Genomic DNA, 12,262 nt, shown 5'->3' with positions numbered 1-12,262 from the left:
ACTCAATGGTCTAGGACCTAAATACATAGCAGATATGTTCACTGATTATAAACCTAACAGACCACTCAGGTCATTAGGATCGAGTCAGTTAGAAATACCAAGGGTTCACACAAAACAAGGGGAGTCCGCTTTTAGTTGTTATGCCGCCCGCAGTTGAAATCAGCTTCTAGAAGAGATCAGATGTGCTAAAACATTAGTCACATTTAAATGCAAACTCAAAACTCATCTGTTTAGCTGTGCATTTACTGAATGAGCACTGTGCAATGTCCGAACTGATTGCACTATATTTTATGTATAATAATTTTCTATTCTTAACTGTTTTAAATTCATTTTAAACCTCTTAAATACATTTTTTTATAATTTTCAAAGTTTTAAATTCCTTGTCTTATTGTTGTGATTATTTTATTTGATTATTTTTTCATTTATTTTATGTAAAGCACTTTGAATTACCATTGTGTATGAAATGTGCTATATAAATAAACTTGCCTTGCCTTACAAGTTGTCAGCTAAACAGTACTATCATTACTATGTCTTCAGACAGCAACACTTGTAGAGACTTCTTTTGAGTCTTTGCCCACATTTCAAGCACAAAGGTAATTCCAGAGTGTCTCAGAAATAAGACTGTACTTTCTAGGGTTGTTACAGCAAATAAATGTATTTTATATACAGTTACATGGAAGAGAGTCAACACTGAGATCAAGAACAGCCCAACTCATGTTGTGAAGGTAGAGGGAGAAAGGCATTCATTGCTCCTCAAATGGACAAAGCCAATTGATGCAGGAACATACACAGTTACTGCTACTAACGAGGTCGGCGAGGTGTCCAGCTGTGCTACACTTTTCATCAAATCAGGTGAGTGTTTTATGGTGAAAACTGTTAAGATGTCCCTTCTTAATGGACATTAACACTGACAGCAGTTTGCTCTGCTGTTGGTTGGTTGGCAGTGATAGCTGTCACTCATGTCGCGGCAAATCTCCAACTCTCAATGAAAACGAATTAATTCATGTGTGAACACCCTTACTCTTTTTTTTAGAAGACTTAGAATTAGATTTCCTAATTTTCATGTCTTAGTCAGAAGTATCAGATAATTTTAAACGCTTTACTTGCCTTGAGCTGGATATTTGGTTTTAAACAATGCAGAGAATGCCTCCAAGTAAATGTTTTGAGTAAATATTTTTGGTGCAGCAAGGATGAACATATCGTGTTTCCAGCCTGAGTTGAGGATGTGGGAGTTTGAAGGGTAACGTATGGGATTTTAGAGGAGTGAATTTCAATACCTTCAGATATCTAAGTAGGATCAAAGGCAGTGAGTCACACTGTCAACATGCAGCCCTGCAGGGAAGGAGTTAGCATCATTGTGTTGGTGTTTAAATCACCCTTAAAGCAAAATAGTCATTAAATTAACCATAAAACTTTTTGTCCTCTCTACCAGCTCTCACATGAGCTCTCTTTTTGGTTTTCCAGTGCCTCCGCTATCATTTTTTTGAGCTGCTTTGATTTTTCCTTTTCTCTATAATATCTCCCTAGTTCTCCAACCATGGTTCCGTCTGGGTAGTTACCATAGCAACTCAGAGGTTAATTTGAACATATGAATTCAATTCAATTCAAGTTTATTTGTATAGAGCTTTTCACGATACAAATCGTGGCAAAGCAACTTTCCAGCAAATGTAAGTTTCTACAATATTTAGTAGTAGCTTATCAATTGTTTAACTGCATTCTGGCCTCATAATGAATTAAAAAAATGCAAGCACAAATGTGGATGAGGCTGGACAAATTGGAAATGTTAGCCAAAACACTTTTTAGTCAAAACAGCTGTAGTCGCTTTGCTAGCTTTATGAAGAGATTATGGTATATTTCACCTAAATTCATTATTATTATTATTTCTGTTTTAGTTTAGTTTATTATTTTATATGTGCATATGGAAATATGGTGAAATATACAGCATGTATAATGTTTGCATTTTTAGGTTTTTATGTTGTTTTTAAGATTTGGATTCATTGTGTTGTTTTCTATATTGTAGATGGTGAAGCTGAAGACAAATGTTTACTTTGTGGACAGTAAATGATTTATTTATTTATTCTTGGTAATTGTATTTATGGGTTTTGTTTAACACATTTTACCATGAGTCATTGCAGAAAATGCAAAATAAGGCTTGTCTGGTGGGGATGTCTGAATACATATTCTAATATTTTCATTGTGCACCTTCGTTTAGTTAGAAAGAGAGAGAGAAGCTTTGCCTTATTAGGGCGGTGAATACCAGGGGTATATTTAGCTATCCTTCTTCCATGAAACAGTCTCTTAATAATCTCATATACAGTGGATCCTTGTGTTCATTCATTAACAGCACGTTGTTAAAACATGCCATTAAATGTTGTTGCCAAGTAGGTCTTTATTTTCCACAGTGACACAACAGCTAAACAGTTGCTCCTGAGAAATTTCAAGAACCATTTTATTGACAGAGGAAAGACTTACATGAAAGTCATTTTCTTTAGTTCATGATACTATAGTAGGTTTGCTGAGCTACAGCAGAAGTGACAGAGTTTGTTAGAGGCATATAAATAGGATGGTTGCTATGCAAAGTATTTTATGGCAGTTCCTTTGACTTGAATGGAAAAAATGGAGGACATCTGGATCTGTTTGTGCTGATGTAAATGTGAGAGGTAGTGTCTTATTGAAAGTGAGAGAGCCAGAGAGAAAGAGTAAGGGAGGGTACAGAAGACATAGTGCCTGCACCAATTTACCAGTTGAAATCTGGGGGCATTCACTAAGGTGCTGACATATTTATACAAATACTGCTGGGATTGAACATGTGCTGGTGCACTCGGTTTTGGCTTAGTACATGGCCAAGGTCTGGGTGAAGGAGCAGGGCCAGGTAGGTTTGTGTTCAAGAATTTGCATGGTGGGTTTTCAAAGAATGGTACAATATTACAGAATTTGACCAAGCTTTGATTTTTCTCATTTTTGTTAAGCTACTTTGGAATACTCTGTTTGTTTTAAACGTTCCATTTTTTTTTTTCTTTTTCTTTTGTAAAAAGTGAAAGTAATCACTGCCTTTGAGACATTTGGTGTTCTTGAAAATGTTACCGCTTTGAAATTAGAATCATACCCCGGTTCACGGTAATATATATGCTCTAAGCTGTGTGTAAGAAGAGACATGGTGTCTATTTTTTCTCCTGGTACATACATTGCCGAGTCTCATTGCACGCCGTGGCTTCGGACCTCTCATGTCAAACGGTTTCAAGTGTTTACACATGTACCTCACTTAAGGAATGACTCTCACCCCCGGTTTCACAGACAAGGCTTAGTCCTAGACTAAAATGCATGTCTGGGCTGTTTTAACTGAATGAAACTTGCATTGACTTATCTTAAAATATGTCAGTGCCATTGTTTTGTCTCAAGATGCACATGAGTAATGTTATTTTGTAAGGCACGTTTATAAAAGATACTTAAATGTCCTAATTGAACTATGACCTAATACTGGCTTAACATAAACCCTGTCTGTGAAATGAGGCCTCAGTTCAGTGGCTTATTTCTGTATGTCCATTTGTAAATCAACATCAACAGTTTAGCTTTACATTGATGACTGCAAATGGCTCAATGATCACTGATTTCTTTACTGTTTGTTGAAACATGATGTTGAAGCAGGACCTACAGAAGAGTTAGAGGGTCAAATAGCCAATAGCTTTTAGTTTACATCACAGCCATGAACCTTCATGCTAATGTAATGAGCACAGCTGTAAAATCACATTCCTTGTCTTCTGATAATAATAATGTTTTATTTATATAGAGCCTTTCCAGTGCTTAAGGACACTTTACAGTAATGATACAATTAGAAAAGAAAAACACCAATATAATAAACAAAAATGACAAACACTAATACAAGTGAAAATTTTGAATAAAACACAATGAGAAAACAGGACGCAAAATACGAATGAATATGATCATATGAATGCCACTGAAAATCCTTTAACATTTCCTACATAGTATAACAAACTTGTTGTTAGACACTCTTCTGAGTAAATCTTCTTCATCCTCTGTTTTTGTGATGCTTTTGGAAAGCAATCTGTCCCCAGCGCTGGCATTCACATTGTCACTGGACCTTTCTGAGATTGGATTTGGAATTACAGTATCCTTTCTCTTCTGGGATTCTGATTTGTATTCAGCCCATGTCTTTTACCCGTCGTCACCTTTCTAATCCATTTCTCTCTGTCAGAGCCAAAAACAAAAAGTAATTCTCTGTGAATTTTACATCTGTGATGTTTTTGAACAAACAGTAAATAAAATCATATTGTTCTACAGATGTTTTTAATGGCGTTATTGAGATGAGTGTTGACTATACTTATTAAAGGTTGCCAAAGTGTGGAGATGTAAACATGCAAATCTGTAAGTATTGCTTGTAAAATACACTCCAATCCCATTGGTGTTTCTCACAGAGCCCAGTCAGGACCAGCGTGGGAACCTTGGTGTACCCATGGACGTCAGCAGTCCCATCACATCTGATGAGGAGTACCTCAGTCCTCTTGAGGAGGGGATGGATTTCTCCTCCTACAGGGGACCTGAGCCGAGGAAGATTGTGGATACTCGATTCAAGGAGCCTCCATCATTTCAGGTATCAGATAATACTAAAATATTATATCAGAATACATCATTGAGCACTTTTACATGCACATTTTCCAAATAAGGAAGATCCCATTTCTATTCCCGAAAAGACGTTTAGATGCTCAATAGCGATTGGAATATCCATATGAACATGTAGTCCTCATAATCAAAATAATCTTAAACATGACCATTCCTGCTATTCTTTTTTTTTTTGTGGAAAACATGCAGGTGCTGATTAGTTTTCTGGATATTTTTGTGCATGTAAAAAATGGTCGTGAAAAAAACATAAGATGGGAGGAAAAATGCTCTTGGGTTCTCTCGCAAAAGTATTGTGTTCCCCCAAGAAAAGTTTGTTCGTATCCTTCCACTTCATTTTATTTCTATCACAAATGTTTATTGAGCAAATGCGAAGTTTTTTGGGGGAATGGAATAGTTTTGCAAGCAATTTTTTTTTCTGGGGAATGCCAGAGTTTTGTGAGAAAACCATAGGAGAAAACGCAAAATCATTGAAAAATTACTTTTCCTCCCATCTCAATTATTATTATTTTTTTACCATCAACATGTCCCTGTAGGGGTTCGTATTATCTGCACATTTGCATTTAATAGTTTTAGTTTCTATTATCTTTACAAACCAATAATGAGCCTCTGTGTTTACCAACATAACAGGGTTTTTTTGGACACCAAACAGTTATAGAGGGTCAAGAGGTGAAAATGTCTGTTCGAGTGAGTGGACAGCCTAAACCCATGCTTTACTGGTGCGTTAAAATCTTTACCTTTATTTGTCTAGATTAAACAACTCATAATATTGTTTTAAACAGTATGAACTCTTTGTTCATTTTGATATATTGTGTCATAACTAAACTTTTTAGGGCGGTGAATACCAGGGGTATATTTAGCTATCCTTCTTCCATGAAACAGTCTCTTAATAATCTCATATACAGTGGATCCTTGTGTTCATTCATTAACAGCACGTTGTTAAAACATGCCATTAAATGTTGTTGCCAAGTAGGTCTTTATTTTCCACAGTGACACAACAGCTAAACAGTTGCTCCTGAGAAATTTCAAGAACCATTTTATTGACAGAGGAAAGACTTACATGAAAGTCATTTTCTTTAGTTCATGATACTATAGTAGGTTTGCTGAGCTACAGCAGAAGTGACAGAGTTTGTTAGAGGCATATAAATAGGATGGTTGCTATGCAAAGTATTTTATGGCAGTTCCTTTGACTTGAATGGAAAAAATGGAGGACATCTGGATCTGTTTGTGCTGATGTAAATGTGAGAGGTAGTGTCTTATTGAAAGTGAGAGAGCCAGAGAGAAAGAGTAAGGGAGGGTACAGAAGACATAGTGCCTGCACCAATTTACCAGTTGAAATCTGGGGGCATTCACTAAGGTGCTGACATATTTATACAAATACTGCTGGGATTGAACATGTGCTGGTGCACTCGGTTTTGGCTTAGTACATGGCCAAGGTCTGGGTGAAGGAGCAGGGCCAGGTAGGTTTGTGTTCAAGAATTTGCATGGTGGGTTTTCAAAGAATGGTACAATATTACAGAATTTGACCAAGCTTTGATTTTTCTCATTTTTGTTAAGCTACTTTGGAATACTCTGTTTGTTTTAAACGTTCCATTTTTTTTTTTCTTTTTCTTTTGTAAAAAGTGAAAGTAATCACTGCCTTTGAGACATTTGGTGTTCTTGAAAATGTTACCGCTTTGAAATTAGAATCATACCCCGGTTCACGGTAATATATATGCTCTAAGCTGTGTGTAAGAAGAGACATGGTGTCTATTTTTTCTCCTGGTACATACATTGCCGAGTCTCATTGCACGCCGTGGCTTCGGACCTCTCATGTCAAACGGTTTCAAGTGTTTACACATGTACCTCACTTAAGGAATGACTCTCACCCCCGGTTTCACAGACAAGGCTTAGTCCTAGACTAAAATGCATGTCTGGGCTGTTTTAACTGAATGAAACTTGCATTGACTTATCTTAAAATATGTCAGTGCCATTGTTTTGTCTCAAGATGCACATGAGTAATGTTATTTTGTAAGGCACGTTTATAAAAGATACTTAAATGTCCTAATTGAACTATGACCTAATACTGGCTTAACATAAACCCTGTCTGTGAAATGAGGCCTCAGTTCAGTGGCTTATTTCTGTATGTCCATTTGTAAATCAACATCAACAGTTTAGCTTTACATTGATGACTGCAAATGGCTCAATGATCACTGATTTCTTTACTGTTTGTTGAAACATGATGTTGAAGCAGGACCTACAGAAGAGTTAGAGGGTCAAATAGCCAATAGCTTTTAGTTTACATCACAGCCATGAACCTTCATGCTAATGTAATGAGCACAGCTGTAAAATCACATTCCTTGTCTTCTGATAATAATAATGTTTTATTTATATAGAGCCTTTCCAGTGCTTAAGGACACTTTACAGTAATGATACAATTAGAAAAGAAAAACACCAATATAATAAACAAAAATGACAAACACTAATACAAGTGAAAATTTTGAATAAAACACAATGAGAAAACAGGACGCAAAATACGAATGAATATGATCATATGAATGCCACTGAAAATCCTTTAACATTTCCTACATAGTATAACAAACTTGTTGTTAGACACTCTTCTGAGTAAATCTTCTTCATCCTCTGTTTTTGTGATGCTTTTGGAAAGCAATCTGTCCCCAGCGCTGGCATTCACATTGTCACTGGACCTTTCTGAGATTGGATTTGGAATTACAGTATCCTTTCTCTTCTGGGATTCTGATTTGTATTCAGCCCATGTCTTTTACCCGTCGTCACCTTTCTAATCCATTTCTCTCTGTCAGAGCCAAAAACAAAAAGTAATTCTCTGTGAATTTTACATCTGTGATGTTTTTGAACAAACAGTAAATAAAATCATATTGTTCTACAGATGTTTTTAATGGCGTTATTGAGATGAGTGTTGACTATACTTATTAAAGGTTGCCAAAGTGTGGAGATGTAAACATGCAAATCTGTAAGTATTGCTTGTAAAATACACTCCAATCCCATTGGTGTTTCTCACAGAGCCCAGTCAGGACCAGCGTGGGAACCTTGGTGTACCCATGGACGTCAGCAGTCCCATCACATCTGATGAGGAGTACCTCAGTCCTCTTGAGGAGGGGATGGATTTCTCCTCCTACAGGGGACCTGAGCCGAGGAAGATCGTGGATACTCGATTCAAGGAGCCTCCATCATTTCAGGTATCAGATAATACTAAAATATTATATCAGAATACATCATTGAGCACTTTTACATGCACATTTTCCAAATAAGGAAGATCCCATTTCTATTCCCGAAAAGACGTTTAGATGCTCAATAGCGATTGGAATATCCATATGAACATGTAGTCCTCATAATCAAAATAATCTTAAACATGACCATTCCTGCTATTCTTTTTTTTTTTGTGGAAAACATGCAGGTGCTGATTAGTTTTCTGGATATTTTTGTGCATGTAAAAAATGGTCGTGAAAAAAACATAAGATGGGAGGAAAAATGCTCTTGGGTTCTCTCGCAAAAGTATTGTGTTCCCCCAAGAAAAGTTTGTTCGTATCCTTCCACTTCATTTTATTTCTATCACAAATGTTTATTGAGCAAATGCGAAGTTTTTTGGGGGAATGGAATAGTTTTGCAAGCAATTTTTTTTTCTGGGGAATGCCAGAGTTTTGTGAGAAAACCATAGGAGAAAACGCAAAATCATTGAAAAATTACTTTTCCTCCCATCTCAATTATTATTTTTTTTACCATCAACATGTCCCTGTAGGGGTTCGTATTATCTGCACATTTGCATTTAATAGTTTTAGTTTCTATTATCTTTACAAACCAATAATGAGCCTCTGTGTTTACCAACATAACAGGTTTTTTTTGGAGACCAAACAGTTATAGAGGGTCAAGAGGTGAAAATGTCTGTTCGAGTGAGTGGACAGCCTAAACCCATGCTTTACTGGTGCGTTAAAATCTTTACCTTTATTTGTCTAGATTAAACAACTCATAATATTGTTTTAAACAGTATGAACTCTTTGTTCATTTTGATATATTGTGTCATAACTAAACTTTTATTTTCCTTTGTATCAGGCTGAGAGACAGAGTAACCATTAAAACGGGTGCACGGCATATCGTCCGTGAGACAGAAGAGGGCAACTTTGAAATTATAATTAAATCGGCACAGAAGTCAGACTCTGGTGTTTACACCTGCAAGATCATCAACGAGTATGGGACTAAACAGTGTGAGGGCAAACTGGAGGTGAAAGGTAAGGGTTTCAGCTAGTCTTGCATGGTTTGTGTGCATTAATGAATCACAAGCATGATAAATCACGGAGACCCAAGTGTTGATAATTCTGTACTGTTTCTTAAAGATGATGTGTCATTTTCATCGTTAAAATACTTTCTTCTTGCTCAGCTTAATATGCAGTGACAAATATAAATAAGCCATTCATAGGTTCATTACCCTGAAACTCACTGTAGTTGAAGTACTTCAGTTTGTAGCTTCCTCAACACTGCTTATCACCTTTTGAATATTTAATAAATAGGATTTTTCAAATAATTAATGCAGCAGCTGATTTCAGTGCAAGTCAGTGAATGTGTTTGAATGCATAATGCGAGTAGCTTTTACATGACTGCAGAAGAAATTGTCATACCTTGGTTTAATATAATTTAAAAAAATTTAGTAGTTGTATAATTTTCTCTCAATGATTTCTGTGCAGTAAATACAGTTTAGACTTTAATGCAGTTTTGCCTTTTAATGCATCTTTTAGAAGCTTTGCATCAGTGTTGTTAAAAAAATATTTTTCAAATTTGACAGTGTTTTATTAAAATCTAACTATAATTTATATAATATTAAAGTATATTTAATAAATACATTACCGTTCAAAAGTTTGGGGTCAGTAAGATTGATTCATTGATTGATTGAGTTATGAAGGAAAAAAATTCATACATTTATCAACACCAAATCAACATATCAGAATGATTTCTGACAGATCATTTGACACTGAAGACTGGAGTAATAGCTGCTGAATTAAGATTTGCAATGTATCTTAAAATGTATTAAAATTGTCATTTTAAATTGTAATAGTATTTCACAGTACTACGGTTTTTACTGTATTGTTAATCAAATAAATGTTCCCTTGGTTTAATATGCATTCGCTTATCCTTGGCATAATATACATTTTAAGATCAGTGTAAGTTTTATAAGTCTGAAAGTTTTATAATTTTGCACTCTGGGTATAATTTTGAGCTGATCCATACTGAGCCTTGAACGGATTCTGCTGACAGACACCGTATTAGCATATTCGTCTAATATTTCTGCTCTGCTGTACAACACATGCTATTAGCAGACTGTCTTTTATATCTGTAGCAGATTAGGCACATGCAAAGACTCCTGTGCTCTTTAAACTTAAGCTCTGGATTTTCTTATAGGGTTTTTTTTTTCTTCACCACTCTTTAGTTGATCCGTATAGTTTTTTTCCTCCAGCTCGTCCAATAGAGCCAGGCCTGGCCATCATTCGGCCAGTAAGGGACGTGATGGTGAAGGCAGGGGAGACTGCCTTGTTCGAGTGTCATGTGATCGGCCCACAGGACACAGATGTTGATTGGCTGTCAGATGGGAAACTCATCCAACCAGCTCTGTTGAACTGTAAGATGCACTTTGATGGGAAAAGGTGCAGGCTGCTGCTTAACTCTGTACATGAGGATGACAGTGGAACATACACATGCAAACTGAGCACAGCCAAAGGTGAGCAGCTTGGTATTGGTCCACACATTAAACGAGTCATTCTGTATCATGAGGAATGACAATTTCTTGGCTGGGTTATTTTCAATCATCATGATTATTTCAGTCTGGCCTATACAGTTTGACCAGCATATTTCAGAGTGGATTGTTGTGCTCAGAAAGCTTTAAGGGATAGTTCACCCTCACCCTAATGTTGTTTAAAATCTGCATCACTGCCTTTCTTCTGCTGAACACAAAAAAAGATATTTTAAAGAATATTTCAACTGTTTTTTTTGTCAGTGCAGTCCAAAACAACAATGCATGGACATTTTTCAAAATATCTTCTTTTGTGTTCCATAGAATAAAGAAAGTCATACAGGTTTGGAACAACATGAAGGTGAGTAAATCATGACAATAATGAGTTTTTATTTTTGAGTGAACTATTCCTTAAAACATGCTGTAGCAACAAAAGAAACTGCCCGTTTTATGCCCATAAATAAACATGTTGCTGGGGTTATAAGGATGACCCTTTTTGCCAAAGGTTTCATGATGTGAGCAGCTCAAATGGTCAATTTCATTTCACATGTCATGTGAATTACAGAGGAGCTGACCTCTAGTGCCAAGCTAAAGGTCGTAGCATCCATAGAGCCCCTCTTCACCCGTAAGCTGGATGTACTAGAAGTTATAGAGGGTCGTAATGCTCGATTTGACTGCAAGGTCAGTGGGACGCCACCTCCTCAGGTCATCTGGAGCCACTTTGGTATGAATCTAATTCCCTTGAGTGCCTCCCAGTGTCAGTCCTGTAAAGTAACATCAAGATGGTTGAGTCATTTGTGTGTCATGTCTTCAACAGATCATCCGCTGGAGGAAAGCGAAGACATTCGGATCGTAAAAGAAGGTGGACGACACTCATTAATAATCTCTCATGTTAATAATGAAGATGAGGGTCTCTACACAGTAGTAGCGCGGAACTCACACGGAGAGGCTGAGTACGCAGCGGAGCTATATGTGCAGGAGCCCAGACCAGCAATATCCTCTCAAATGTATGACCTTGTGACTAATGATTCACTCTGAACTTGTTTTACAGGTTTAGTTCACCCAAAAATAAAAGTTCTTCTTCTTTTGCGAGATATAAACTCAGAATTGAGAAATAATTCTGAGAAAACAAGTCTGAATTGTGAGATATATATTGTGAGATATATTTAATTGTGGATCTGTTATCCATACGATAAGTGCACCACATTCTAAGTCTTCTGATTGGATAAGATAGCTTTGTGCACAGACAAAAACAGCATTTTGACAGGTTTAAGGGTGTCATTTTTGGGTGAAGCGTCTAAGGGCTAAGATCATTAAAGTGTTCTTTAACGGAAACATTTTTGCATAAAAACAGCTTGATGGTTTTGGTTTATCTTTACCAGAGCAAAGCTGGAAAAAATGCCCTCCATTCCTGAGGAACCTGAGGTGCCTGAGAATGAGGTGGAACGTTTCACCATGCCTGACTTTGTCAAGCCGCTCTATGATCTGGATGTAGTTGAGGGCAGAGAGGCTGTGCTCACGTGCAAAGTGGCTGGCCTGCCATACCCAACTATAATCTGGTTTCACAATGGCAAGAGGATTGACAGCACAGAGGACAGAAAAATGACACAGTGTAAGTTAGTTGATAACATAATTCAATTCTCTTACTGTCTGCTAAGCTTTTCTGGAAAGCAGTCCTTATGGAAATGATAGTGTGAGTGACGGGAATAGCAGGAATATAAAGTGTTTGTTCTCTGTTGTCTCTTCCGTAGTCAGAGATGTTCACAGCCTGGTGATCCGCTCTGTTTGTCATGCCCACGGAGGAGTTTACAAGTGTGTCATTTCCAATAAGATGGGCAAGGCCACCTGCTATGCCCATCTTTATGTGACAGGTGAGTTTATTATATCAGT

General features: G+C 36.8%; 1 protein-coding gene across 3 annotated transcripts in view; it reads left to right on the top strand.

The window, feature by feature from the left end:
- Positions 1–12,262, top strand: part of LOC107584149 (striated muscle enriched protein kinase) — a 62,309-nt gene that overhangs the window by 14,125 nt on the left and 35,922 nt on the right. For 2 of the 3 annotated variants that reach the window (XM_016270627.1, XM_016270626.1), the window contains exons 1-8: positions 7,660–7,832; positions 8,487–8,575; positions 8,704–8,879; positions 10,100–10,360; positions 10,938–11,096; positions 11,190–11,379; positions 11,755–11,984; positions 12,124–12,243. In XM_016270627.1, the coding sequence (XP_016126113.1) occupies positions 7,695–7,832; positions 8,487–8,575; positions 8,704–8,879; positions 10,100–10,360; positions 10,938–11,096; positions 11,190–11,379; positions 11,755–11,984; positions 12,124–12,243 (1,363 nt within the window). In that variant the 5' untranslated portion in view covers positions 7,660–7,694. Of the gene's footprint in view, positions 1–669; positions 853–4,433; positions 4,610–7,659; positions 7,833–8,486; positions 8,576–8,703; positions 8,880–10,099; positions 10,361–10,937; positions 11,097–11,189; positions 11,380–11,754; positions 11,985–12,123; positions 12,244–12,262 lie in introns of those variants that run through there. The other variant, XM_016270628.1, reaches the window with a different exon arrangement.

This window comes from Sinocyclocheilus grahami, unplaced genomic scaffold, assembly GCF_001515645.1.
Source record: "Sinocyclocheilus grahami isolate Dianchi unplaced genomic scaffold, SAMN03320097.WGS_v1.1 scaffold57.1, whole genome shotgun sequence".
NCBI lineage: Eukaryota > Metazoa > Chordata > Actinopteri > Cypriniformes > Cyprinidae > Sinocyclocheilus > Sinocyclocheilus grahami.
This window is presented reverse-complemented; position numbering and strand designations above follow the sequence as displayed.